The sequence below is a fragment of the Hibiscus syriacus genome, unplaced genomic scaffold (assembly GCF_006381635.1).
Source record: "Hibiscus syriacus cultivar Baekdansim isolate YM2019G1 unplaced genomic scaffold, ASM638163v2 tig00112253_pilon, whole genome shotgun sequence".
Taxonomy (NCBI): Eukaryota; Viridiplantae; Streptophyta; class Magnoliopsida; order Malvales; family Malvaceae; genus Hibiscus; species Hibiscus syriacus.
The window spans coordinates 1,407,300-1,433,699 of record NW_024063283.1 but is presented as its reverse complement, the minus strand read 5'-3'; the positions used below and the strand labels follow the sequence as shown (position 1 = coordinate 1,433,699).

Genomic DNA, 26,400 nt, shown 5'->3' with positions numbered 1-26,400 from the left:
TATTTAAACCTCTCTGAGCATTGAATTAACCTTTTTTGTTTTTGAAATGAGTGGAAGATAGATGGAGAGATGAAGAAAAACTACTACATTTATAATGCTTTGCTTTACATTTCTTGTTGGATTAAATTGCAGCTTGAGTGCAAACATGGGATTGAGACGTACAAAAACTGGTCGGCCCCCTCTAAAGTGGCTAGAATGAGGTCGGAGATTTAGAAATTCCATAGAAAAGATTCAGGGTCCAAAACCCCATCAACAGTATCCTCTTCGCAGTCCATGTCGGGAATCGTTGATCCCAGAAACTCACCTGAAAACTCATCCCATTCTGGGAATATCCCGTAACCCGAACCCTTTGTCAAAACATCCAGAAACGATCCCTCCACAGCGAACTCACTCTCCAACCGTACGGACGGCGAAGGGGGTTCCTTTTGGGTCCTCGGAGGGTCCGAGTTGGCGAATCGTGCGGCGACGGCTTGGATTTCGGAGGGGGTCAAAGACCTGCCATCGGCTATTTCCGGTGGGTTATCAGGGAAGTTGAGCTTAGCAGAACGGCCGCGTAAGCAGAAAAGAGCGGCGTCGAAAGCACGTGCTGCTTTCTCGGGAGTGTCGTAAGATCCCAACCAAATCCTTTCACGACTGTTGGGTAGTCTGATCTCCGACACCCATTTCCCCCATTTTCGCTTTCGAGCACCTTTGTATTGTGAGTGGCTTCTTCTCTCGCTCGCTGGGCTCTGGCTTGCGCCTTGTTTCGCCATTGTTTGAGAAAATATGGGAATTTGCGGATCTAATATATATACATTGAGCGCCGGAGATGTCTGACTGGATAGTGATCAGTCAAAGATAGTGAGGCGCATTTCATTTGGATTTTAGAAGCCGTAAAGAGCTTAAATGATTGCGTACCATTGTAACTGTTACGTTGCTACGCGGCCCGCGGGGGAGGGGGGGAATACATTTCCATCACGTGGGGCTTGTAATTACTCGTGCCCAAATTCATCTACTGTCGTATTAGTTGGCATAACCATCAAATTATGTCAACATCCATATAGATATGCTCACTTTATTTTTTTAAAACATTTTAACTTTTAATATTTTAATTTTTTCTTAAAATAAATCATGTCGGAGGAAAGCAGTTAATTAAAAAAAAGAAAAAAAGAAGCCCATATTATTGATGTAAGATTTTTTTTCCGGTATAACTATCGGTTTCTGATCTATTGATCAATTAATTTGAATCGAGTACTACGAAGGTAAGTGCAAGTCTCTCAACCTAGTTTACTTCATTTGTAATCACTTCGACTCAAACATCTGACATTACTTAAAGAATTTAGTGTCTCATCTCACTAAACCAATTTGTTATTGATGATACAAGATCTTCACATATGCTCAAGTAATAACATTATATATATTATGTCACTTAATATAATGATACTTTAATTAAATTCTCCGGTTAACCGTTTTCATTATCGATCAAATTTGATTTCTAAAACAGTAATCTGTGACATATTTGAGAGGCATCACAATATCAACTATAAAAATCATTAAAATAAATATAAATCGTATAAAAAATTAAAATATATATATTTTATAAAATTTATTTAAAAGGACACATTTTATAGTGAAATTATAGAAAAGTTAATGTGAATTATAAAAATTATTTTTTAAAGTATAAATTATTATTAAATATTAATATTACTTGATCCTTCATTTGTCGATGTCGTTCTCTTGTTCTGTCTTCAAATACAGCATCAATGATCCTTCGTCGTATTAAATTTCATAAAACTTTAAAAAATAATTAGACTAATAGGTAAATCAAATTGGTTGAACCAAGAACCATCAACTTATGTTTTTTTCGATGAATATGAACTTTATATTGCAAAACGATTAATTACAGACATCAAGACCAAAACAAACCCCCAAGCAAGGGCACTAATCCTGAAGACTTCAACCTCTCAATCTAAATTTGATAGCCTCTTTGATGCGAGCAACAATCTCTGTTCTAGAGCTCTCCTGGTTCCTAAACAATTTGACATTCTTCTCTCTCCATATCAATGAGATCAAGCTATTTCGAGCCAACATTAAGATCATCGACATAAGGGATCTCCTCCTCAAACCACCACATACCCAAGCAAGTTCCAAGCTCCAGCTCGTCACCCCTCTATAAGTCTGACAAAGCTGCAAAACGCTCCCCCAAGCTTGAGTAGAAAATTCACACTGAAAGAATAAGTGATCTTGTGTCTCCAAATCTTTCCGATACAGAATACAAAGGCCATCCAAATGCATCCCAAAACTCAGAAGCCTGCATTTTGTGGGAAGTCTATCAAACACAGTCATCCAAGCAATTATTGAATTCTTGGGGATGTATCCCGAATGTCAAACTAGCATATCCCAATGAACCTTAACCACCCATGGCTTTATTTCCTCCAAAACATGGGCAACCGAAGAGCAAAAAAACCCAAGCAGCCCCCTAATAGACGCAACTCACTCCCTCACATGCAAAAGATTCCTCCAAGTCCAACTGCAGCTCCGGGCACATCAACCTGCCAAAAGAAGCAGTCCCTTAGCACATAGGAGCACACCCAAACATATAAATGTTAATATTATCAATAATTTATTTTAAAAAATTAATAAATTTTAACATGGACCTTAAGTACATGAACTTTAATATTATTATTTTTCGAGGAACTTGCAAGCTTTTTGATTTGAGTATCAAGTAGTTTGTTTCTGCTCGTTAAGAATTTGAGTCGATTTATAGTTCGAGTTGAGTCCATTTGATATGAATGTTGATTGAACTTTTTTTGAATTAATCTCAAATAGCTTGTAATCGATTTATCTCATTTATAGCATAATAGATGTTGACCTGACACTCTAAATAAAAATAAGAAATGCAATATTAGATTTTTTTCCGAGTAACTTGCGAGCTTTTTGATTTGAGTATCAAGTAGCTCGTTTCGGCTCCTTAAGAATTTGAGTCAAATCTTAGCTTGAGTCGAGTCCATCTGATTTGATTGTTGATTGAACTTTATCCGAATCGATCTCAAATAGCTCGTAATTCATTTCTCATTTACAATCCTAGTCATAATAGATGTTGACATGACACTTTAAATAAAAATAAGAAATGCAATATTAGATTTACATTTAATAGTCATATAAAACAATATGAGGTTTATAATAACTACAAACCTAAAAAAGAAATGTCATGCTACAAAAATAGAAACTAAATCTAGGAATGGATATTTGATTCAAATCTAATAGATTTTGATTTAATTTGATTTTATAATGTCAGTTTGTTTAAAAAAAGTTTAGGTTCGGATTGTGTCGGGATTTTTAAAGGATGATAGAGGGTCGGGTTGATTTCGATTTTAAGATAAAAAAATATTTGACTGTCTCGATCTAAGAATAATAGTATAATTGACATGTATACATTTAGATATTATAATTCATTTTATCTATATTTTTTTCAATTAAGTACTTATTTTATCTAATAAAAATGAATATATATATATATATATAAATATATTTGTGTCAAGTAAAATCAGATTCAAGTTTTTTACATTAAAACTAGGGTAAGATTTTAGGTGAACACGAGTTTTCCAAAATTCGGATCGAATTGGATGACTGATGAAGGATGTTATACTCTAGTCGAATTTAAGTGGCCCGAAAATTCGATCCAATTTGACCTATAACCATCCCTATCTAAATCTTTGGAAATCCTTATTATTGGGAAAAAGAAGATGTTGAAAGGGTGTGAAAGTAACCCTAAATCATCCATATCTCTTTGAAAAGCAAAACACAGATCTGTATGGTATTTATTTTGTACTTTAAGGTTGATAAACATCATAATTCAATTGTTTGTGGTAACAAGACGAGTACTAAGTCCCCATCTATTGATAAATTTGGGTGAGTAGAAGTCATATGGAATACTGTTCCTAGGGCTGCTCCTTGTATTCCCACACGAGAAATTCTTTTGGTTTTTCATCAAACCAATGAGTAGAGTTGGGCAAAATCTACCAGTTTTCCACATTAAATTGACCTACTACATAAAACAATCCATAATAGTTCGTGTTTTGGTTGAATAATTATGGAGCCGAGACTAGTGACAAAAGTGTTGCCTAATTCAGATTCCCCTAGTGTCTTTTTCCATCAAAACATTAGTATCTTCTATTGTTCATTATAAATTCACGTGTCAGATAATTTGGGGGTCTTTTTTTTAAAAAAAAAAAAAAAGGTTAATTGATTACAATATTTGACGGATACGTTTAAGGGTATGTTAGAAGTTAAATTCGTTGTGAATGATAAATTAATTTAGGGTAAAGTACATAAATTGTCTCTGACTATAGGATAATACTTTATTGAGTCCATTGACTATTGAATGTTATAGGATGGTCTCCCGACTACAAAGAGTTACTTTGTTGAGTCACTTGACTATTAAAAGTTACAAAATGGTCCTTCGACTATTTATTATGTTCCAAACTCATCATTTTTTGTTAAAATTTGACAGTATTTTGAGTTCTAAGTTAAACTACTGATTGAGATACGATAAAACTGATCTCATACTCTTAAACGACTATCATATCTCAGTCAACATGTTAACATCCAGCTCAAACTACAGTTAATTTTTTTACGGAAAAAGACGAGTTTGGAACATAATGAATAGTTGAGTGATCATTTTGTAACTTTTAATAGTCGAGAGACTCAACAAAGCAATTCCCTATAGTCGAGGGACCATTTTGTAACATTTAGTAGTCAAGGGACTCAATAAAGCAATATGCTATAGTTGGAAGACCATTTGTGTACTTTACTCATTAATTTAGAGCATTTTATTTAATTAAACATGAGTTTGTGGTTGAAATTTTAATGGGTAAATTATAAATTTGGCAACTGAACTTTACTCTCTCTCATATTTCATTCACTATACTTTAAATATTTTCAATTTCCTCATTGAGCTTAATAAATTGGGTTTTTTGTCACTTAGTCGTTAAATAGTTAGCGACTTTAAAATGAGTTGTTATATTGATACAAAACGACGTCGTTTTACTAAAAAAATTATTTTTTTAAAACGATATCTTTTTTAACGCTGCTAAATATTTAACGGTGGAGTGACCAAAATAGGAGAGAGAATAAATCTCAATGACTAAAAAACCAATGTATTAAGTTCGGTGAGGAAATTGAAAACTTTTAAAGTTCAATGAGCAAAATAAGAGAGAGTAAAGTTTGATGATGAAATTCGTAATTTACCCAATTTTAGTTTAAAAAAATAAGTTTATTCGATTTAGACTGTTTGAAAATGTGATGAACCTACTCAAAGATGATATTGAAATCTTGTGGTTCTTTATAAAAGAATGAGAAACATAATATGTATAATGCATTAAAATATAGTGATCCAAAAGGTGATAACATAATGCAAAATTCTTACCATCTTTTAAATCTTCGTAGGCGCCACGATAATTACAGTATTTTAGGAGTGCTAAGGTAACTAAACATGATGCATGAGCGATGATTCTAGAAAAATTTTATGAGTTGAGTTAATATAAATATAGTAAAAAAATTATCTAATATAATTTACATACATTTTCGTTTTAAAAATATAATAACAATTATACATATAATTATATATAGATTAAATATAAAAAAATATATTTAATTGGGTCAACATAATTCGCACATATTTTTGTATAGGTTAAATTACTTATTAGGTCACACATCTATTACTTAAATTATGTTTTAGTCACTCAATTTTTTTAAATCATACATAATATTACGTTTTAGTTTTATTTTGATCACATGTCTTTAAAAAATTAACATTGATGTTAACATTGTATTTTGTAAAAATTATTTTCCAATCCTGATATGACATTATCTTATAATTACATGTCAATGTCACCATTAACTTTTTAATGATTAGTGATCAAAATAAAACTAAAATATAACATTAAATATGATTTAAAACAAATAATAGTTGGATGACTAAAAAAAATGAATAATAAGTAGATGACTAAATAAGTAAATAAGCATAGAGTGGGCCATGCCTAGGTAGGCGTAGGCCTAGATACACCACTGTCAGGCATGGCACTAGCCAGTAGCCCCTAGGTCATTACTCAATACCGACCAATGTGTACATACAAATCCAACTAATGAAACAATTTTTAATTATTTCTCTTATACTAGGTATTTCTCACGACGTTTTGATCGACTTGAAATAGTTGATATTGAAGAGAAAATAATCTCAGTGACCAAAAATCCCATATAATATACGATTTTAATCAATTTTTTTTGGATTTGCCAAAATGACCAACAAAATCGCAATGCGATCGCTAATTCGCAACGCGATCTCCATTATCGTAAATTCGCGTTGCATTTCGCGTTGCGATAGTTGAAAATCGCGTTGCGATGGTCTACAGTGTCGTTGCGATTTTCTCAATTCGCAATGCGAATAAGTAAATCGCAACGCGAATTGGGAAAATCGCAATGCGATACTGACTATCGCAATGCGATACTTACTATCGCAATGCGATAATACAAAATCGCAACGAGATACTGACTTTCGCAACGCGATTCTGACTTTCGCAACGCGATTTACATAGCGCCATTCGTATTAACGCGTATTTTTTTTTCAAATTCCAAACACGAATTTTTTCTTAATAAATCAGAAACTGAACCGTCCACAGTAATCGCAACTCATAACCTCAAACCCAAAATCACAACACTCAGTCCCATCTCCATCTCTCACTCTCTACGGCGAAATCCGTCCCCATCTCCGAAGATTTCCGTCCCCATCGCCGGCGAAATCTCTCACAACCATTCACAGTCAAAAATCCCTCACAATCATTCAGAAATTGAAAATCAACCTCCGAGGGTTAGTTTTTTTTTTTGTTGTTGAAATTTTTGCATTATTTTAGGTTTTTCATATTGAGATTGATGATAAGTTTACTGGTAATTTCAATAATAGATTAACCATTTCACTTAGATTTCTTATTAAATTCATTCGATTGCTACCAATACTGCTAAACTGTTTAGCCTGTTAAGTTAGTATTTGTCTTTGTTTTGTCTTTTGGTTGAAGTAATGCAGAAGAAGAATAGTTTCGAGAATGAAAATCGCAACGCGGAAATAACTATCGCAACAAGAGAATCGCAACGCGAAATAAAAATCGCAACGCGAAACCAAAATCGCATTGCGATTTTCATTTCGCGTTGCGATTTTCATTTCGCGTTACGATTCTCTTGTTGCGATAGTCATTTCGCGTTGCGATTCTCTCGTTGCGATAGTCATTTCCGCGTTGCGATTCTCATTATCTCGTTGCGATTTTCATTTCAACCAAAAGACAAAACAGTGTTGCAAATTTTAGTTTCAAGAATAAACTACTATTTATGTTTATTGTTTTTGGTATATCTTGACAGTGTAGTTTTTGGTATATCTAACTTGGTATGTTTATTGTTTTTGTAGAAATTTTTTTCGGCTTCATTGACATTAAGGAATAAAGTTAGCCTAGCCACTACAATTGCTTCGAAGCTTTCACCTGCACAAAGAAAATTGTTTGAGGAAACCTGCTTCGGGCCATGGCTGAGAGTACAACATCCGGGTGGAGATGCTAATTTGACCCATTTGTGGCTTCAGACCATGACTAGCGATCTACCCGACAGTATACAACGTGGTGAGGAAGAGATATGGTTTCATTTTTCACCGGCGTATACTTGTTTTGGGCGGAAGGAGTTCTGCTTAATCACTGGTCTACGATTCGAACACGATGATGTAGGCCGGTACACTCGTCATATCACCCGCCCATCATAGTTATCCAGGGTTTTTCCTGATGAGTCAATAGAGAAGCCGAACTTACACGTCGACGACATGAAGAAATTGTTTAATAAGAAAGATGGTTTTACTCGGATGAATGACGTCGATGTTGTCCGAGTATGTCTTCTACTACTTTTGTATGCCGGCTTTTTAGGCAGAGAGGCCAGACAACCTATTCCTCAGGAGCTAATATTATTGGTAGAGGACCTAAATGCATGGAATCTGTTTCCGTGGGGTTCGTATATATGGAAAGCTACCTGGACTAAGTTGTCGTCTGCCTTTGATGACCGCAAAAGTTTGCGGGGCGATGGGTCGAAATACACTTTGTCAGGCTTTGTTTGGGCCTTTAAGGTAAGAATTTCTATATAATGTTTTTAAAATTATAATTAATTATTTAACAATTACTAATGTTTGTTATTATATTGTTTGTAGATTTGGATATTCGAGGCATTTCCCGCCATGAAGACATATGCAATAAAAACTTCAAATGATATTCCCAGGGCTATTTCCTGGAAGAGGAAACGTCTGTTGGATTGGGAAGACTTAATACCATATGCGACAATAAATAATGTAAGTTAACACAAATACTATCTTATATAAACAAGTTATTAATAGTAGACGTTTAACTTTGTTTGAGTTTTTATATTTTTAGGAGGCCAACATTCCATTAATGAGACTGACACCCACGGAGGCTGAGCTTGCCACTAATTGGTGGCAAGCTAGTCAGCGTTTTCTTGATGGCACGAATGATGAGTAGCCTCCACTTCCTCCACTTCGAGAGCCATTACCTCACCCAGAGCCATCACCTGATCGACCTGACTATACACCTCTACAACGAGAGCCATCACCTATCCCGTCACATCATCGAGCCTCTTCTCCACCATCACCTCATGATAGGTGACCGGTAAAGATGCCACGACTTCTATGTCTCTGTTCTCCACCTCCACGGGATGAGTCAAGGGAGTTACGTGATGAGGTCAATGCCTTGCGTGAGGAGATCGGTACTCTACGCGATAACGATGGTGCATGGCGTGTGGAGGTGTCTACTTTACGTGGTGAGGTTGCCGCTCTACGTGAGATGGTAGTATCGTTGCAGAATGAGGTTCATACTCTACGCAACGAGGTAAGTTTAAGATTTTCCATATTTAACTTGATGATAAATTTACTCGCAATTTCACTTAAATTAACCATTTCACTTAGATTGCTTAGTAAATTTATTCGGTTGCTGCCAATATTGCTAAACTGTTTATTAACACTATGAAGTTAGTATTTGTCTTTTTGTTTTGTCTTTTGGTTGAAGTAAATTTATTCGGTTGCTGCCAATTCTGCTAAACTGTGTATTCTTTAACACTGTGAAGTTAGTATTTGTCTTTGTTTTGTCTTTTGGTTGAAAGTTTGAAATATATTTGTCTTTGTTTTCACTGTTTAAATATAATGTATGTTTATTTACTGATATTTGTATTTAATTATTTAGCAGACCGATAAGGTGGATGCTTTACGTCGGGTTTTTCTTGCACGACAGAGTTCACGCATCAGACGGCGTGCACGTGCTATTAAGTCTCCGTATACCCCAATAGTGCGAAGACACCGCAAGAAGAAGCCCGACTCGCCTGTCATCCCTCAAGAGTCCACTCCTATCGTTGAAGAGGCCCCTATCATTCCTCGAGAGTCCCCTCCCACCGTTCAAGAGGCCACTGTCATCGTTGAAGAGGTCCCTCCCACCATTCAAGAGCCCGATTCACATGGCGTCATATGTAGGATTCTTGAGAAACCCTCTGACGTGCCGAACATGATGGATTCAAGTTGGCTCTCGTATGAGTTACCGGCCAGTACCATACCGGTATCTGAAGTGGAGAGGAAACAACTACCGGACACAATTCTGGATAACACCCTTTGGGCTAAGACCACAGTTGATTTTTATCTACATGAGCGGAGCCAGGGGTGTTTCACTGACATATGCAAGCTCAACGATGATATCTATTTGTTGGTTGATCGGTCTTGGTGGGCCGTATTATTAGGGGTCGAAGACAATGGCTATTTCGATGGAGGGGTAAGTCTTATATTTTTCTTATATTTTAATTTGATTATTTTTTTTAAATTTATGTAAGTTACTAATATATGTCTTTTTTTGTAAAACAACATATCGATGCGTGGGTGTCACGTCTTCTAAAAATTAGGAAACTTAAGGAAAATAAAAGAAATACACGATATACAATTATGCCGACGTCTTTTAACGCCGTTCACTTGAAGAATCAACGAGATGAATCATTTGCGTTGGGCAATGGACAAGCTAAACTTTATCCTACATGGTGGGAGGTCGATAAGGTTAGTGTTTATTTTAGATTGAGTTTAAAGGTATTCATAAATAAGTGCGCAAATGAATGAATTATTACTTATGATTGCAGGTGTTTATCCCTGTTTTGGAACGTAAACATTGGCTTCTCGTCGAGCTTCAGATCCCATCCCTTAAGGCAATAGTATATGACAGCATGATAAATTACATATCATTGGCTGATTTAAGAGATATTATTAAGGGATGGAGCTCTTATTTGGCTAAATTCTTGGATGCGATAAATTATTGGACTCGTTCTGGAAACAAGAAGCCAAATAAGCTCAATATTACAGTTAGCAGAGACGAGACCGCACCACAACAAACGATAGAGATAGATCGATATATACGAGACGCTGCCTACCTCCCACCGATAGAGATAGAGTTGCAGTAGGCTTGTGGTTTCGGCATTATATGGCTAGATCGATATATACGAGACGTTGCCTACCTGCATCCGCGTTATAAAAATGTCTATAAACAATTGGTATGTTTATAGGCTTGTGGTTTGAAAATGTTTGGATAAGTACCTAGAATTCAATAATTTGTTGTTTGTAGGTTTTAGATGTGTAGAAAGTGTTGTTTGAGAAAATGTTTAGTTTATGCAGGTTAATCTCAGAAGTGAGCTGCGTGAAAATGATGTATGGCTGCAAAAGTTGATTCAATAGTAGATGAGGAAATAAGAATTATTGCTTATTTTTTGATTGTTTAATTGATTTGTAAAAGGTGATTTGTAAAAGTTGATTTGTTTAATTGATGTTAACATAATTCTTATTTGTGCTTGTTTAATTGATTGAAATGTAATGGTTGATTTTGTTGATTTCAATCTGCATTATGTTGAAGGCAAAAGTACTATCGCAATGCGAAATGAAAATCGCAACGAGAGAATCGCAACGCGAAATGAAAATCGCAACGAGAAATTAAATTCGCGTTGCAATTTTCATTTCGCATTGCGATTCCTTCGTTGCGATTTTCATTTCGCATTGCGAAATTCGCGTTGCGATTTTCATTTCGCATTGCGATTCTCTCGTTGCGATTTTCATTTCGCATTGCAATTCTCTCGTTGCGATTTTCATTTCGCATTGCGATAGTAATTTCCGCGTTGCGATAGACATTAAGATGATTGCCTATTAAGTGATAAGAACTGAACAGATCATAGCAATTTTCAAACTCAAGTTACTAATACATGCCTAACTGAAAATGTTAAAAGTTCACACATAAAATCTACATAATACAACGATTGCATTTAAAAATCACCTAAGTTAACAGTCCCAAAAGGTGAAGCCAGTTGTGATTGGGATTTTAAAGATGATTGCGATTTTGATTGCCTTTTTCTTGACACCATATGAGCTTTGGATTTTGATGATGATCCATATTTTGGTAGAGGAAAAGATGATTGTGATGGCACTGGTGATCCACATGTCAACCTTGTATGACCACTTTCCTTGCACCGACTACATGTCGATCTCTTATTCTCTTCACCCTTAGACGGTATACGATCGTGACTTTTTGGTCGGCCAGGTAGCCTTCTGTCCATGGCTGGTGGCAAAACTGTTTGTAAGTCATCTGGTATGTCCCACTCAGAAGGATGTGAAATATGGTAGACAATCTCGGCATAAGTCTGTCGATATACTTCTGTAGTGTAGCAATCCATAGCGTATGTGCTTGAATCATCTTGGTTTAGATGAAGAGCAACTTTTATAACATGTCCACACGGATAACCAGATGTTTGCCATTTCATACAACTACACGTCCTTGCATTTAGATCGACAAGCCCATTTAAGTTATTATCCAGTACTTCAAACAAAGTGTTTGAACATGGTTCAACTCTCCATGACGTTGACTTCACAACACGTTTCGTTATCTTTTTTTCAGTCCATGGTGTAACACGATGTTCCAATGTTCCTGTAAATTTAAATAAATAATACTTAGTAAAATATATGATAAGTTACGAATTCAAAGAAATAATACCTGCATGGTTTCTTTTCTTGTAGTACCACTGTTGAATAGAGGCTCAAAAAAACTCCATTAACATAGTAATGGGTAGTTTTCGGGAATGACGACTTAGAGCGTTGATTGATTCTACACTATTAGACGTCATGAAACCATATCTTGCTCCAAGTTGATGTACTCTTGACCATCTTTCAAACCCGACATCTTCTAGTGTTTGAGCACACTGAGGCAAAACACGTCTTAAATAGTTTATATGCTTATTGAAATCCACTTCCCGATAAGCTTTTACAGCCTTCCAGTATATCCATTTGTGCTTTTTTATACCAGCAGACCTTGATTTTATATTTCTATACAAATGAACACCACAAAGTCCATGAAAAGCATCTGGGAAACACCTTCTAACAGCGTTGTCAATTGAGTTTGCCCTATCGGATATGATTGTCAGATTGCTAATAGGACCTATGCAATCCCTAAGATGCCCCATAAACCATGTCCATGAATCAGAGGTTTCAGATTTGCCAACCCCGTAAGCTATTGGCAATATCCCATTGTTAGCATCCATGGCTACTGCTAATAAGTTTACTCCAAGGTATCGACCTTTCAAATGTGCTCCGTCAACTATAATAACTGGGCGCATGCAAGTAATAAACGAACGAATCTACAAAATAATATACACAAGAAATATAATCATTTAAATGTGAAATGCATGTAACTAACAAAAATGAGTCAACAGAATTATATTGATTTACTAACCGCAGCACCAATGGCGATAAACAGCAACTCAAAGCGTCCATCTCTATCTGTTTTGATATGAGTTACCGACCCAGGATTTTTCAGCTTTAAATTGTGACAATAAGCCGGCAGTTGGGCAAACGATGCTTCTGGCGACCCCCTCAACATTTCCAAGGCATAACATTTGGCTCTCCAAGATTGAGAATATGATATACTAATCTTGAACCGAGCATTCATGTCAGTCATAATTTCATGTCCCCGATATACCCTGCCATTCAAAAACATTAACTCAGCCAGAAAACCACCCAACACCTTTTTGTTTGCCTGTCTATGGTGAGGAAAAACTTGGGTTCTTGAACATGTATGTTTATCAATAAAAGTCCTAACTTGAAACATTTCGCAATCTTTTATCCTCTTTGCAATCATACGCCACGTACAGTTTTTGTCAATCATACACCTTGTTTCGAAACGATCTTTGCTTGATTTGTTAACTTTTAGTTGATAGCCATCTTCCACACATTTCGTATACAAAGCTATCTTCAAGTCTTCCTTTGTATCAAAACAATCATCTTTCTTGATACAAATAACTTTTGTGTAACAATCAACTGCTTTCTTTACCAACTCTTCTTCCAGTATCTGAAGTAATTCTGGTATATTCCAGTTATACTCCCGTGGCATTTTCTTTTCTTCGGGGACTTTTTCTTCTTCTTTTTCTTCTTCAGGATTATATGAATTACAGAATGGATGTTCAACATGTTCATTCACAGTCGTAACTTCCTCCTCATTATCATCAACAACATCTTCCTCGGCAACGGTTGTTTCATCATCAAAATTCGGGTATTGACCAATATCAAAATCATTACACGCAGGGTCTGTTTCTTCTTCTGAAACATCATCAAAATCCGAGTATTGACCAATATCAAAGTCCGGGTATTGACCAAGATCAAATTTCGAATACTGACTAGTACTCACAATTTTTTCTGTTGGCTCATCATCGTCTAATTGGTCAATACGAAAACCGAAATTTGGTGCTGAAAGTTGATTGGGATTTGGATTAGAGAAAGGTTGTGGGTTTTGAGAAAAACTTAGTTGATTACTACCCGCTACTAACCCAACAATACTACTTCTAGGTTCAACAACATACAATGTAACATCATCACTTGAAACACTAATGTAAGCAATAAATCGATCAACATCTTCATTGTCGGTTAACAAATAAACTTTATCATTTCTCTGATAAGATAGCCTAAATCCACTTAGGGGCTCTAAATTCAATTTCTTTGAAACACGTAACATTAGAGTTTCATAAGTTAACTTTTTTAATGACAGTTTTAGTTGAAGATTCATGGGTAAAGGCATATATTGTAAAACACCATGAACATTCTCCCATAACCCTCCAAAACACAAATCTATCCAAACATGATCAACATTAGATGATTTCATGGTTGTAAATTAATTTACTAAACAAACGAGCTGCAAAACTAAGACATGTTGCCGGATGGGGAAGGATGTAGGAACGGATGTCGCCGGAGAGAGTGATAGATGGAGATGGAATGAGTTGCGATTTAGGGATTTAGGTTATGAGTTGTTGCTTCTGCATAGATATATACACAAAAAATTTGTGTTGCGAAACTAAAACCTATTGCGAACTTTGAAAATCGCATTGCGATTCTGTATTATCTCGTTGCGAAAGTAAGTATCGCGTTGCGATTTTCCTAATTCGCAATGCGAATAAGTAAATCACAATGCGAATTTGGAAAATCGCAATGCGATACTGACTATCGCAACGAGATTCTGAAAATCGCAATCATCTTCAAAATCCCAATCACAACCGGCTTCACCTTTTGGGACTGTTAACTTAGGTGGTTTTTAAATGCAAACGTTGTATTATGTGTATTTTATGTGTGCACTTTTAACATTTTCAGTTAGGCATGTATTAGTAACTTGAGTTTGAACATTGCTATGATCTGTTCAGTTGTTATCACTTATTAGACATTCATTTGACTATCGCAACGGGGAAATCGCAACGCGAAAATGGCTATCACAACGCAAAAATGGCTATCGCAATTCGAAATGAAAAACCGCAACGCGAAAATGGCTATCGTAACTAGAAAATCACAATGCGAAATGAAAATCGCATTGCGATTTTCTCGTTGCGATTTTCATTTCGCATTGCGATTTTCTCGTTGCGATAGTTAGTTTCGTGTTGCGATAGTCTGTTTTGCCTTCAACATAATGCAGATTGAAAATCAACAAATCAACTATTACATTTCAATCAATTAAACAAGCACAAATAAGAATTATGTACACACCAATTAAACAAATCAACATTTACAAATCATTTTTTACAAATCAATTAAACAATCAAAAAATAATAATAATTCTTATTTCCTCATCAATTATTGAATCAATGAATCAACTTTTGCACCCGTACATCCATTTCACGCAGCTCACTTAAGGATTAACCTGCAAAAACCAAACATTTGCTCAAACAAGACTTCCTACACATCTAAAACCTACAAACAGCAAATTATTGAATTATAGGTACTTAACCAAACATTTTCAAACCAAAAGGAGTATATATGTTAACAAAACTTGCATTTGACTTACCAATTAACAATGGATACTTTCATAACGCAGATGCAGGTAGGCAGTGTCTAGAATATATCGCTCTAGCCATATAATACCGAAACCACAAGCCTACTGCAGCTCTATCTCTATCGGTGGGAGATAGAAACTCTGTGCTTCTCATCGTCAAACGCGCCAAGCACATGCATACGAGAGGACCACAATCCCCTCTGCCTCCCGGCGATTGTTGTGGCACGGTCTCGTCTCTGACAACTGTGACATTGAACTTCTTTGGCTTCTTGTGTCCAGAATGAGTCCAATAATTAATCCCATCCAAGAATTTAGCCAAATGAGAGCTCCATCCCTTGATAATATCTCTCAAATCAGACAGTGATATGTAATTTATCATGCTGTCATATACTATCATCTTCAGGGATGGGAGCTGAAGTTGGACGAGAAGCCAATGACGACGTTCCAAAATAGGGATAAACACCTGCAATCATAAGTAATAATTCATTTATTTGCGCACTTATTTATGAACACCTTTAAAAAATTTAAAAAATAAACACTAACCTTTATCAACCTCCCACCATGCAGGATAAAGTTTAGCTTGTCCGTTGCCCAACGAAAATGATTCATCTCGTTGATTCTTCAAGTGAACTGCGTGAAAAGCCGCCGACATTATTGTATATCATGAATTTTTTTTTTTATTTTTCCTAAGCTTCCTTATTATTAGAAGACGTGACACCCACGCATCGATATGCTGTTTTACAAAAAAAAGACATATATTAGTGAATTACATTAATTTTTAAAAAAATTAATCAAAATCATATATAAGTCAAATATAAGACTTACCTCCCCATCGAAATAGCCACTGTCTTCAACCCCTAATAGCACACCCCACCAAGACCGATCAAGCAACAAAAACATTTCATCGTTGAGTTTGCTTATGTCAGTGTAACACCCTTGGCTCCGCTCATGTAGATAAAAATCAACTGCGGTCTTAGCCCAAAGGGTATTATCCACAATTGTTTCCGGTAGTTGTCTCCTCTCCACTTCAGATACTGGAAGGGTACTAGCCGGTAACTCATACGAGAGCCAACTCTCATCCATCATGTCCGGAACCGGTGGGGGTTTCTCAATACTTCGATATATTACCCCATGTGAATCGGGCTCTGGAATGGTGGGAGGGACCTCTTCAACGATGACAGTGGCCTCTTGAACGGTGGGGGGGGACTCTTGAGGGAGGATAGGGGCCTCTTGAACGATTGGAGGGGACTCTTGAGGGATGACAGGTGAGTCGGGCTTCTTCTTGCGGAGTCTTCGCACCATTGCGGTGAACGGAGACGTAATAGCACGTCCATGCCGTCTGATGCGTGAACTCCGTCGTGCAAGGAAAACCCGACGTAAAGCATCCACCTTATCGGGCCGCTAAAAAAAATTAATACATAAATCAGTAAATAAACAGACATGATATTAAACAAAGACAAATATGTTTCAAACTAGCATTGTATTCACCCAAGTCATTATTCTATCATAGTTCACAAAATGCTCAGATAACATTCCAGAAGTAAGCACTTATATAAACATTTAAAAGGACAACATATATAAACATTCCATAAGAAGAATAGTTTACTTTCGTAACAAAAAACTTAAAATCGCAACGCGAAAATGACTATCGCAACGCGGAAATGGCTATCGCAATGCGAAATGAAAATCGCAACGACAAAATCGCAATACGAAATGAAAATCGCAACGACAAAATCGCAATGCGAAATGAAATCGCAACGACAAAATAGCAACGCGAAACACAAATCGCATTGCGATTTTCATTTCGCGTTGCGATTTTGTCGTTGTGATTTCATTTCGCATTGCGATTTTGTCGTTGCGATTTTCATTTCGCATTGCGATAGCCATTTCCGCGTTGCGATAGTCATTTTCATGTTGCGAAAGTAAACTATTCTTCTTCTGTAAATTGAAACTTGAATGGATTGCATTACTTCAACCAAAAGACAAAAACAAAACCAAAAACAAATACTAACAAAAACAGTTTAGCAGTATTGGCAGCAACCGAATGAATTACGAGTATGAAAAATCTTAAACTTACCTCGTTGCGTAGAGTATGAACCTCATTCTGCAACGATGCTACCATCTCACGTAAAGCGGCTACCTCACCGCGTAATGTAGACACCTCAACACGCCATGCACCATCGTCTTTGCGTAAAGTACCGACCTCCTCACGCAAGGTATTGACCTCATCACGTAACTCCCCTAACTCATCCCGTTGAGGTGGAGGTGGAGAACAGGGAGATAAACGTCGTGGCATCTTTGCCGGTCGCCTATCTTGCGGTGATGGTGGAGAAGTGGCTCGATGATGTGACAGAATAGGTGATGGCTGTCGTTGTGGAGGTGTATAGTCGGGTCGATCAGATGATGGCTCTGGGTGAGGTGATGGCTCCCGAAGTGGAGGCTGCTCATCAACCGTTCCATCAAAAAAACGCTTACTAGCTTGCCACCAATCAGTGACAAGCTCAGCTTCCGTGGGTGTCAGCCTCTGTAGAGGAGTATTGGCCTCCTAACAATATAAAAGCTCAAACAAAGTTAAACGTGTACTAGTAATAACTTGTTTATAAACATATGGTAGTATTTATGTTAACTTACATTATTTATTGTCGTATACCGTAGTAAATCTTCCCATTGCAAGGTCCGTTTCCTCTTCCAGGAAATAGCCCTGGGAATATCATTTGAAGTTTTTATTGCATATGTCTTCATGGCGGGAAAGACCTCAAATATCCAAATCTACAAACAATATAATAACAAACATTAGTAATTGTTAAATAATTACTTATAATATTGGAAACATTATATAAAAATTCTTACCTTAAAGGCCCAAATAAAGCCTGTCAAAGTGTATTTGGAACCATCGCCATGCAAACTTTTTCGATCATCCAAGGCAGACGATAACTTATTCCATGTAGCTTTCCATAAATACGAGCCCCACGGAAACAGGTTCCACGCATTTAGGTCTTCTACCAATTTGATTAGATCATTTGGAATAGGTTGTCTGGCCTCTCTGCCTAAAAAACCGGCATGCAAAAGAATTAGAAGGCATACTCGGACAACGTCGACGTCATCCATCCGAGTAAAACCATCTTTCTTATTCAACAATCTTGTCAGGTCTTCTACGTGTAGATTCGGCCTCTCCAGCTTAGGAAAAACCTGGGATAGCCATGATGGGCGGGTAATGTGTCTAGTGTACCGACCTACATCATCGTGTCCGAAGCGTAGACCGGTGATTAAGCAAAACTCCTCCCGTCCAAAACACGTATACGCCGGTGGAAAATCAAACCATATCTCTTCATCACGACGTTGTATAGTCTCTGGTAGATCGCTAGTCATGGTTTGAAGAAACAGGTGTGTCAACATCGCATCTCCACCGGGATGTTGTACTTTCAGCCATGGCCCGAAGCATGTATCCTCAAACATTTTTCTTTGTGCAGGTGAAAGCTTCGACGCAATTGTTTTGGCCAGACTGACTTTATTTCTTAAGGTCAATTGAGCCGAATAAAAGTTCTACAAAAACAATAAACATACTAAGTTAGATATACCAAAAACTACACTGTGAAGATATACCAAAAACAATAATAAACATAAAGAGTAGTAGTTTATTCTTCAAACTTAAATTTGCAACACTGTGAATTTCGTATTTGTCTTTGTTTTTGGTTGAAGTAATGCAATTCATTCAAGTTTCAATTTGCAGAAGAAGAATAGTTTCTGAAAATGAAAATCGCAACACGAAAATGACTATCGCAACGCGAATTTGACAATCGCAACGCGAAACTAAAATCGCGTTGCGATTTTCATTTCGCGTTGCGATTCTCGGTTGATTTAATAAGCAATCTAAGTGAAATGGTTAATCTATTATTGAAATTACCAGTAAACTTATCATCAATTTCAATATGAAAAACCTAATAATAATGCAAAAATTTCAAAAAGAAAATAATAAAAAAACTAACCCTCGTTGGTTGATTTGGTTGATTTTCCATTTCTGATTGTGAGGGTGGCTCTGAGAGATGGAGATAGACGGATTTCGCCGGAGATGGGGACGGATTTCGTCGGAGATGGGTGAGAGAGTGAGAGATGGAGATGGGACTGAGTTGTGATTTTAGGTTTTAGGTTATGAGTTGCGATTACGGGATATACTGTGGACGGTTCAGTGTTCCAATATATTAATATTCGTGTTTGGAATTTAAAAATAAAATACTTGGCCAGGATACTAATGGCGCTTTGAAAATCGCATTGCGATTATGTATTATCGCGTTGCGAAAGTCAGTATCTCGTTGCGATTTTATATTATCGCATTGCGATAGTAAGTATCGCATTGCGATAGTCAGTATCGCATTGCGATTTTCCCAATTCGCGTTGCAATTTACTTATTCGCATTGCGAATTGGGAAAATCGCAACGACACTGTAGACCATCACAACGCGATTTTCAACTATCGCAACGCGAAATGCAACGCGAATTTGCGATAATGGAGATCGCGTTGCGAATTAGCGATCACATTGCGATTTTGTTGGTCATTTTGGTAAATCCGGAAAAAGTTGGTTAAAATCATATATTATATGGAATTTTTGGTCACTGAGGTTATTTTCTCGATATTGAATCACTATTTTTATGTGAATAAAAAAGATATAAAGATATTTTGGCACTTGATGTTTATAAGTTTGTCATTTTAGTTTTTTTATTATTAAATTTGATCTTCAATCTTTTTGAAATAATTGAATTTGATCTTAAATCTTTTAAAAATAGTTGAAAAGGTAAATTATATATATATATATATATATATATATATATATATATATATATTGACCGAAACACTGTATTTTTAATGGTATTAAGGGTGTCAAAGCCCTCAAACTTTTGAAAAAAAAATTATTAAGCCTGTATTTTTTTTTACTTTATGTTAACTCCCTATACTTCGAAATTTCATCAGTTCATCCTTTTGATTAATTCTAATCGTTAATAGTTTTTAGATCATTTAGAGTCAAATGTCAGATCATAGTGTTGATAAGTGATATTTCTATAAATTTATTAATTTTTATTTTTTGAAATTTCAATAACTTTTTAAGAATATTTTTATAAGAAAATTATAAATTTTAAGTGACAAAACCACAATATGACATGTGGCAGTAATACCTCAAAAATTTATTAAGATTTAATTATTATTATAACTGATCAAATGACTTATTTGATTCGATTTCTCATTTTGAAAGCTTAATTGATTTAATTTAATGGTTACAGAGTTCAATTGAGGGCAAAAAATATTTAGGGGCTTAATTGATTTTCTTAAATGTTTAAGGGCTTCTCGCCCTTAAACCTTTTGAATACAATAGACACTACATCTTATCTGACATTCGATATATACTTCATTTGAAAAAAATTACATTTTGTATGTACCTTTTTGATATATATATATATATATATATATATATATATATATATATATATATATATATATATATATGTGTGTGTGTGTGTGTGTGTGTATGTGTATTATTTTAATAGTTTTATAATTCTAAATTATTTCTGATGTGAGATATAAGATAAATATTAATATATTAACATGACACACATGTGGATTTCCACATAATCTGTCACCTCAAAACTATTAAAAATCTAAATGTTTTGTTAACATTTTCCTTAAATAAAAACAGTTGAATTTAGTTTAAAGGTTAATGATCAAATTCAATTAAAAAGTAGTTAATATATATATATATATATATATATATAAACTTATTACTAAGTATCTTTATAATATAGGAAAACTTGAATTTTTTTTTTGTCGTTTGTTATGTGAACAAGAGCCTAACTTGATTATTTTATATAACCATAAAATATATTTATGAAATTATTATTCTTCAAATAAGTTAATTTTAAAGGATTGCCTAAACATTATGGGTTTTATTATTTAAATATATTATTTTTTATTTATGATTTTGATATCTTCCAAAGATTAGTTAATAAAATAATATTCTTTTGTGTCATGTAAGGTGAAGGCAAGCCGTATCAATAATATCTTTTAGAATGTGATACGCCTTCATCTTATGCGACATAAATAATTTAAAAAATAGGATAAATGTGTTTGACCATAATTTTTTTAATTTCACCACTTTCAAATTTTCTTTTAGGTAACTAGTTTAGGGTTTTAGGGTTGATGGTACTAGGGTTATTAAGGTTAGGGTTTTATAAGGTTGTTTAGAGTTTTGTTTTTAGGGCTTTGATTTAAGGTTTGATTTTTAGAGTATTTTGTGTGTATTGTTGAGTAAGGGAATAATGATTTAGGATTTGAGGTTTAGTTTTAAAGATTAATTTTAGTTTAGTTATATAGATTAGAAACTTTGTATATTAATATATGAAATGCTAAAAGTGATTTTGATTGGGAAAAAACATTTAGGAATTAAGATTTAGATGAGATACCATGATTATGATCCACGGTTACAAGATGTTTAAAAAAAATGAAATATGAGTCTCTACAATATTCACATCGTTTAAATTATCTAGTTCTCTTGATATTTATATCATTATGAATTTTAGTTTATTTTGAATGACGTGAAGGTTCTCTTTGAAAAAAAGATCCGATAGAACCGTACGTCAAAACTAGATATGATCTTGTTCTCTTTCATTTTCGATCAGGGAACTAATATTTATATATCTTCAAGACATGAGAAAGGAGGAATCATCATCCACATACACGATCGACTCTAATGGTTGCTCAGGATCCCCAATTTTTTATATTTATAATTAGGGCCCCTAATTTTATAATTTCATAATTTTTTTAGTTTTGAGCATCTTTTTCTATTTCTCTTATTAATTCATTCAATTTTGAATTAAATTTAACCATTTTTTATACTTATAATTAGGGCCCCTAATTTTTATATTTTCATAAAATGTTTAATTTTTACCCTCTTTTTTCGTTTCTCTTCTTTATTCATTCAATTTTGAATTAAATTTAATCATGTTTTTCTTATTCTTTTTTCAAATCTTGCATTTTAATTTATCAAATATTCTTTAATTTTTAGTCTTCTTCATTCTCAATCTAACAATAAAATAATATACAATTTTTTTATTATTTAAAATCAAGCTATGTATCATACATATTAGGAATTATGTTGCCAGCTGGAGTAGTTATGGGTGCTAACCGATTCATTTCAAAGTTAGTTATGCTGTTAAGGTTGGTTTTGGTTGTTAAGCCCGATTTTTCTATTGGATTAAACTAAGAGTGTTAATCCGTAAGAAATAAAACCCGTGGATATATAAAAAGACCTTTTTGGTCAAGGGATAAATCATCTTAAAGGCCATAATTTTTTTTCTCTTTACTTTACTCTTTGACTACTTGAGTAGATTAGGTTTTTCAAGATAGTATCAGATGTCTAATGATCCATGTTCCAGTGGATTTAACGGTGGGTTCCTCCGATTTTGATTGCTCTACTCGTTATGCCTGATTCCTTTATTGCTGTTGAGGTTACATCTGATGAGAGTAGTGGAGTCTTGGTCAACAATTGTATGATGGAGATGCTGTTTATGAACAAGTATGTGAATGATCGACTTAATGATAACGATTTCCTCCTTTGGAAGCAACAAGTTCTTCTTATGATTCAAGGTCATGAGTTGGAGCATCTATTGGATGAGTCCCTACCTATTCCGCCGCAGACTGTTATGGATGATTCCAGTGAGTTAATGGTGAATCCGGCTTATTGTCGTCACAAAAAGCAAGACAACTCTTTAGCGTCTTGGCTTCTTTCAACAATTAGTCATTCGATTCTACCTCAGCTTTTGGTGCTCATACCTCTGCTCGGATCTGGAGCACAATCCTCATCATGTATTCAAAGCTCACCACTTCCAAGATCATGAGCTTGCATGGAAGGTTTCAATCTCTTAAAAAAAGAGATTTGTATGTTTGTGAGTTTTCTACACAAATTAAGGAGATTTTTGATTTGCTTGCGACGAGTGAGAGTCATGTTTCAGAGATCGATCAGATTGTTACACTACTTAATCGGCTTCCTGTTGATTTCGAACCTTTTGTTACTGCCATAACTATAAGTCGTGAGAAATATATATTTGATATTGTTACCTATGTTCTTATTGATGTTGAATCACACATTGGTGATCTCATGAAAACATCGGTTAATATTATTCTAACTAGGCATGATCGTCGTAATGATGAGAATACTGGTGGTAGTAGTGATCGTTACTCTGCTAATAATAGATCGAGTGATACTCGAGAAAAAAATAAGAATAGTAATAGGTACAAGGGTAGACCTCGGAATCAGTGTCAATTGTATGAAAAGATTAGACATCTGGTAGATAGGCGTTGACATCGTTTTTGATGAGAACTACAAGGGATTTGCATCTAGGCAATCCAGGAATAACTTTGAAGTGCAAGCTAATATGTGTAAATATGCTTCTAAATCTGACGAGTCTTGCTATAATCCGTTTGTTAGTACATCTGCTGGTGGTGAGGTTGTTAATGAATATGCCACTGCTGATACGGTGCAAATCAACTCGCTCATTGCTAAAGGTGTGTTATCTGTAGCTGATAGATGGTATCTTGACTCAGGAGCTACAAGTTATGTGACATATGAGAAAGCTGGAGCGTCATCCAGTCGTTCTTATTCAAGTAAAAGTACGGTTTCCCTTGGTGATGGTTTTACCTTGCCAATTTCACATGTTGGTGATGTGCTTTTGTCTGCTAAATCATGTGATTTAACGCTTGATAATGTCTTGTGTGTACCCAAAATTACTTAGAATTTACTATTTGTATCTAAGTTTACACAAGATAATAATGTTTATCTAGAATTTCACTCCGATAAGTGTTTTTTGAAGGATGAAGAAACTGGTATGATTCAATTGGAAGGTAATATGGAGGATGGTCTATATTGCTTTGATAGAACTGTTCGCTCTAATGGCATGCTTCATCATGTTACTGCTTCCTCTACTGAGATAAAGACTACAAAGTCCAATAATAACTATTGGTTATGGCATAGATGCTTAGGGCACCCTGCATCAAAAACTCTGTCTGCTTTATTTCATATTAAGAATATTGTTGATAATAATGAGTCTTGTGTTGCACGTCAACTACGAAAAAATCATAGACTTCCATTTGTTCAATCTGCCACTGTTTACACTCAGTCGTTTGAGCTTATTGAGACTGATGTGTGGGGACCAGCAACGATCAAATATGGTAGCTGGCAATATTACGTTTCACTTGTTGACATGTATAGCATGAATGTTTGGGTTTACTTGTTACATAATAAATCCGATGTTACTCAAGCATTTAATTTGTTTTATGCTCTTGTTAAGAATCAGTTTAAAACCAATATTGTAACCTTGCAGATTGATGGTGGAGGTGAGTATCGGGGGTTAGAACAATGTCTTGCAGTTTTAGGAATTAAACACAGAGTTACGTGTCCTCACACGTCGCAACAGAATGGTGTTGTAGAGCTCAAACATCGCCATATAATTGATACAACTTTAACCCTTCTTGCACAGTAGCCAGTTCCTTTTAAATATTGGTTATATGTTATCTTTATTGCAGCTTACTTAATCAACAGATTACCTGTAGAATTGCTTGGGGGAATTTCACCATTTGAAAAGCTTTATGGTAAGGTTCCTGATTATCAGTTTCTTCGGGTTTTTGGATGTCAGTGTTTTCTGTGCCTCTGACATTTCAATCACCACAAGTTTGACTTCAGGTCCAAACCTTGCATTTTTCTTGGTTATTCGCCACAACATCATGGGTACCAATGTCTTGATAGTGCAGGTTGTGTCTATATATCTCGTCATGTCACCTTTAATGAGAATGTGTTTCCATTTTCCTCTGTGCATACAAGTGTTAATAAGGGTGTAAAATAATTTGATTGGGTCATTCCCTTTCCAAGTGATGAGTCCAATTCAAGTTTCCAAGAGGATGTACTAACGGCTTGTGATAATTCTCGAGTATTCCTGGCTCTTCAAGTGCTAATGTGGCAGGTTCGGTTAATACACATGGTGTGAACCTTGGTCGTGATGATACGTTAAACACGATAGAGGCATTGACAAAATCTATGTGTAGAAACGCTGAACAACAGGAAGTCGCTTGAAGTGAACATGTGTTTTCTGGTGCTGAGCAACGAGATGTTCAAGATGGTCCAGTGTGTGTTCGGGAGTCGAGTGTTTCGTCTAGTCCTGTTATTGTTGAAAGTAATGACATGGATGATAATCAGGCCAAAAATAGACATCACAGGGTTACTCGTAGTAAAGCAGGAATTTTCAAACCCAAAACTTATAATACGATGTTTAATGAATCTCCTTTGAATGTGCAGGATGCTCTGCAACATAAACATTCGTGTTTTGTAGTGGAAACTGAATTCAAGGCTTTACTTAACAACGATACATGGAGACTGATTCCTTTGCCACCTGATCGAAAAACAATTGGGTGCAAATGGTTGTTTCGAATTAATTATAATTTAGACAGTTCTGTTAATCGCTTTAAAGCAAGACTTGTAGCCAAAGGATACTCTCAAGTACCAGAATGTGATTTTGTGGATACTTTCAGTCTTGTAGTTCAGTTCTTCACTTTAAATGTTTTTCTCTCTGTTGCTACTTCTAGTGGATGGCAAGTTCATCAAGTTGATGTGAACAATGCCTTTCTCAAGGTGATTTGCAGGATGAGGTCTATATGAAACAACTGGAAGGGTTTGAACAAGTTGGTCCTCATGGTGAGCAACTGGTGTGCAATCTTCAAAAGGCTCTCTACGGACTTCGACAAACTCCTCAAAATTAGTTTAATAAACTCCATAATTTTCTTTGTGACTTAGGGTTTCGTTATTCTCACGCTGAAAATTTATTGTTCATTTATATTTAAGATGAGGATGTTACATATGTTGTTGTATACATTGATGACATCCTTGTGACAGGTTCTTCTGAAAGCCATGTTAAAGAAGTTAAACATCAACTTCATGAGAGGATTTCTTTAAAAGATCTTGGCATTGTTCATT

At 35.4% G+C, this 26,400-nt stretch overlaps 2 protein-coding genes across 2 annotated transcripts; both read right to left on the bottom strand.

Annotated features, from left to right (window-relative positions):
• Positions 1–209: 209 nt before the first annotated feature.
• LOC120176752 (ethylene-responsive transcription factor ERF017-like) lies at positions 210–752 on the bottom strand. The gene has a single exon (XM_039183102.1). It carries the CDS (start codon positions 750–752, stop codon positions 210–212), a length of 543 nt encoding a protein of 180 aa, XP_039039033.1.
• Positions 753–1,935: 1,183 nt separating this feature from the next.
• Positions 1,936–2,325, bottom strand: LOC120176751. Its single transcript, XM_039183101.1, has one exon. The coding sequence runs from the start codon at positions 2,323–2,325 to the stop codon at positions 1,936–1,938; it is 390 nt and encodes a 129-aa protein (XP_039039032.1).
• Positions 2,326–26,400: the final 24,075 nt, after the last annotated feature.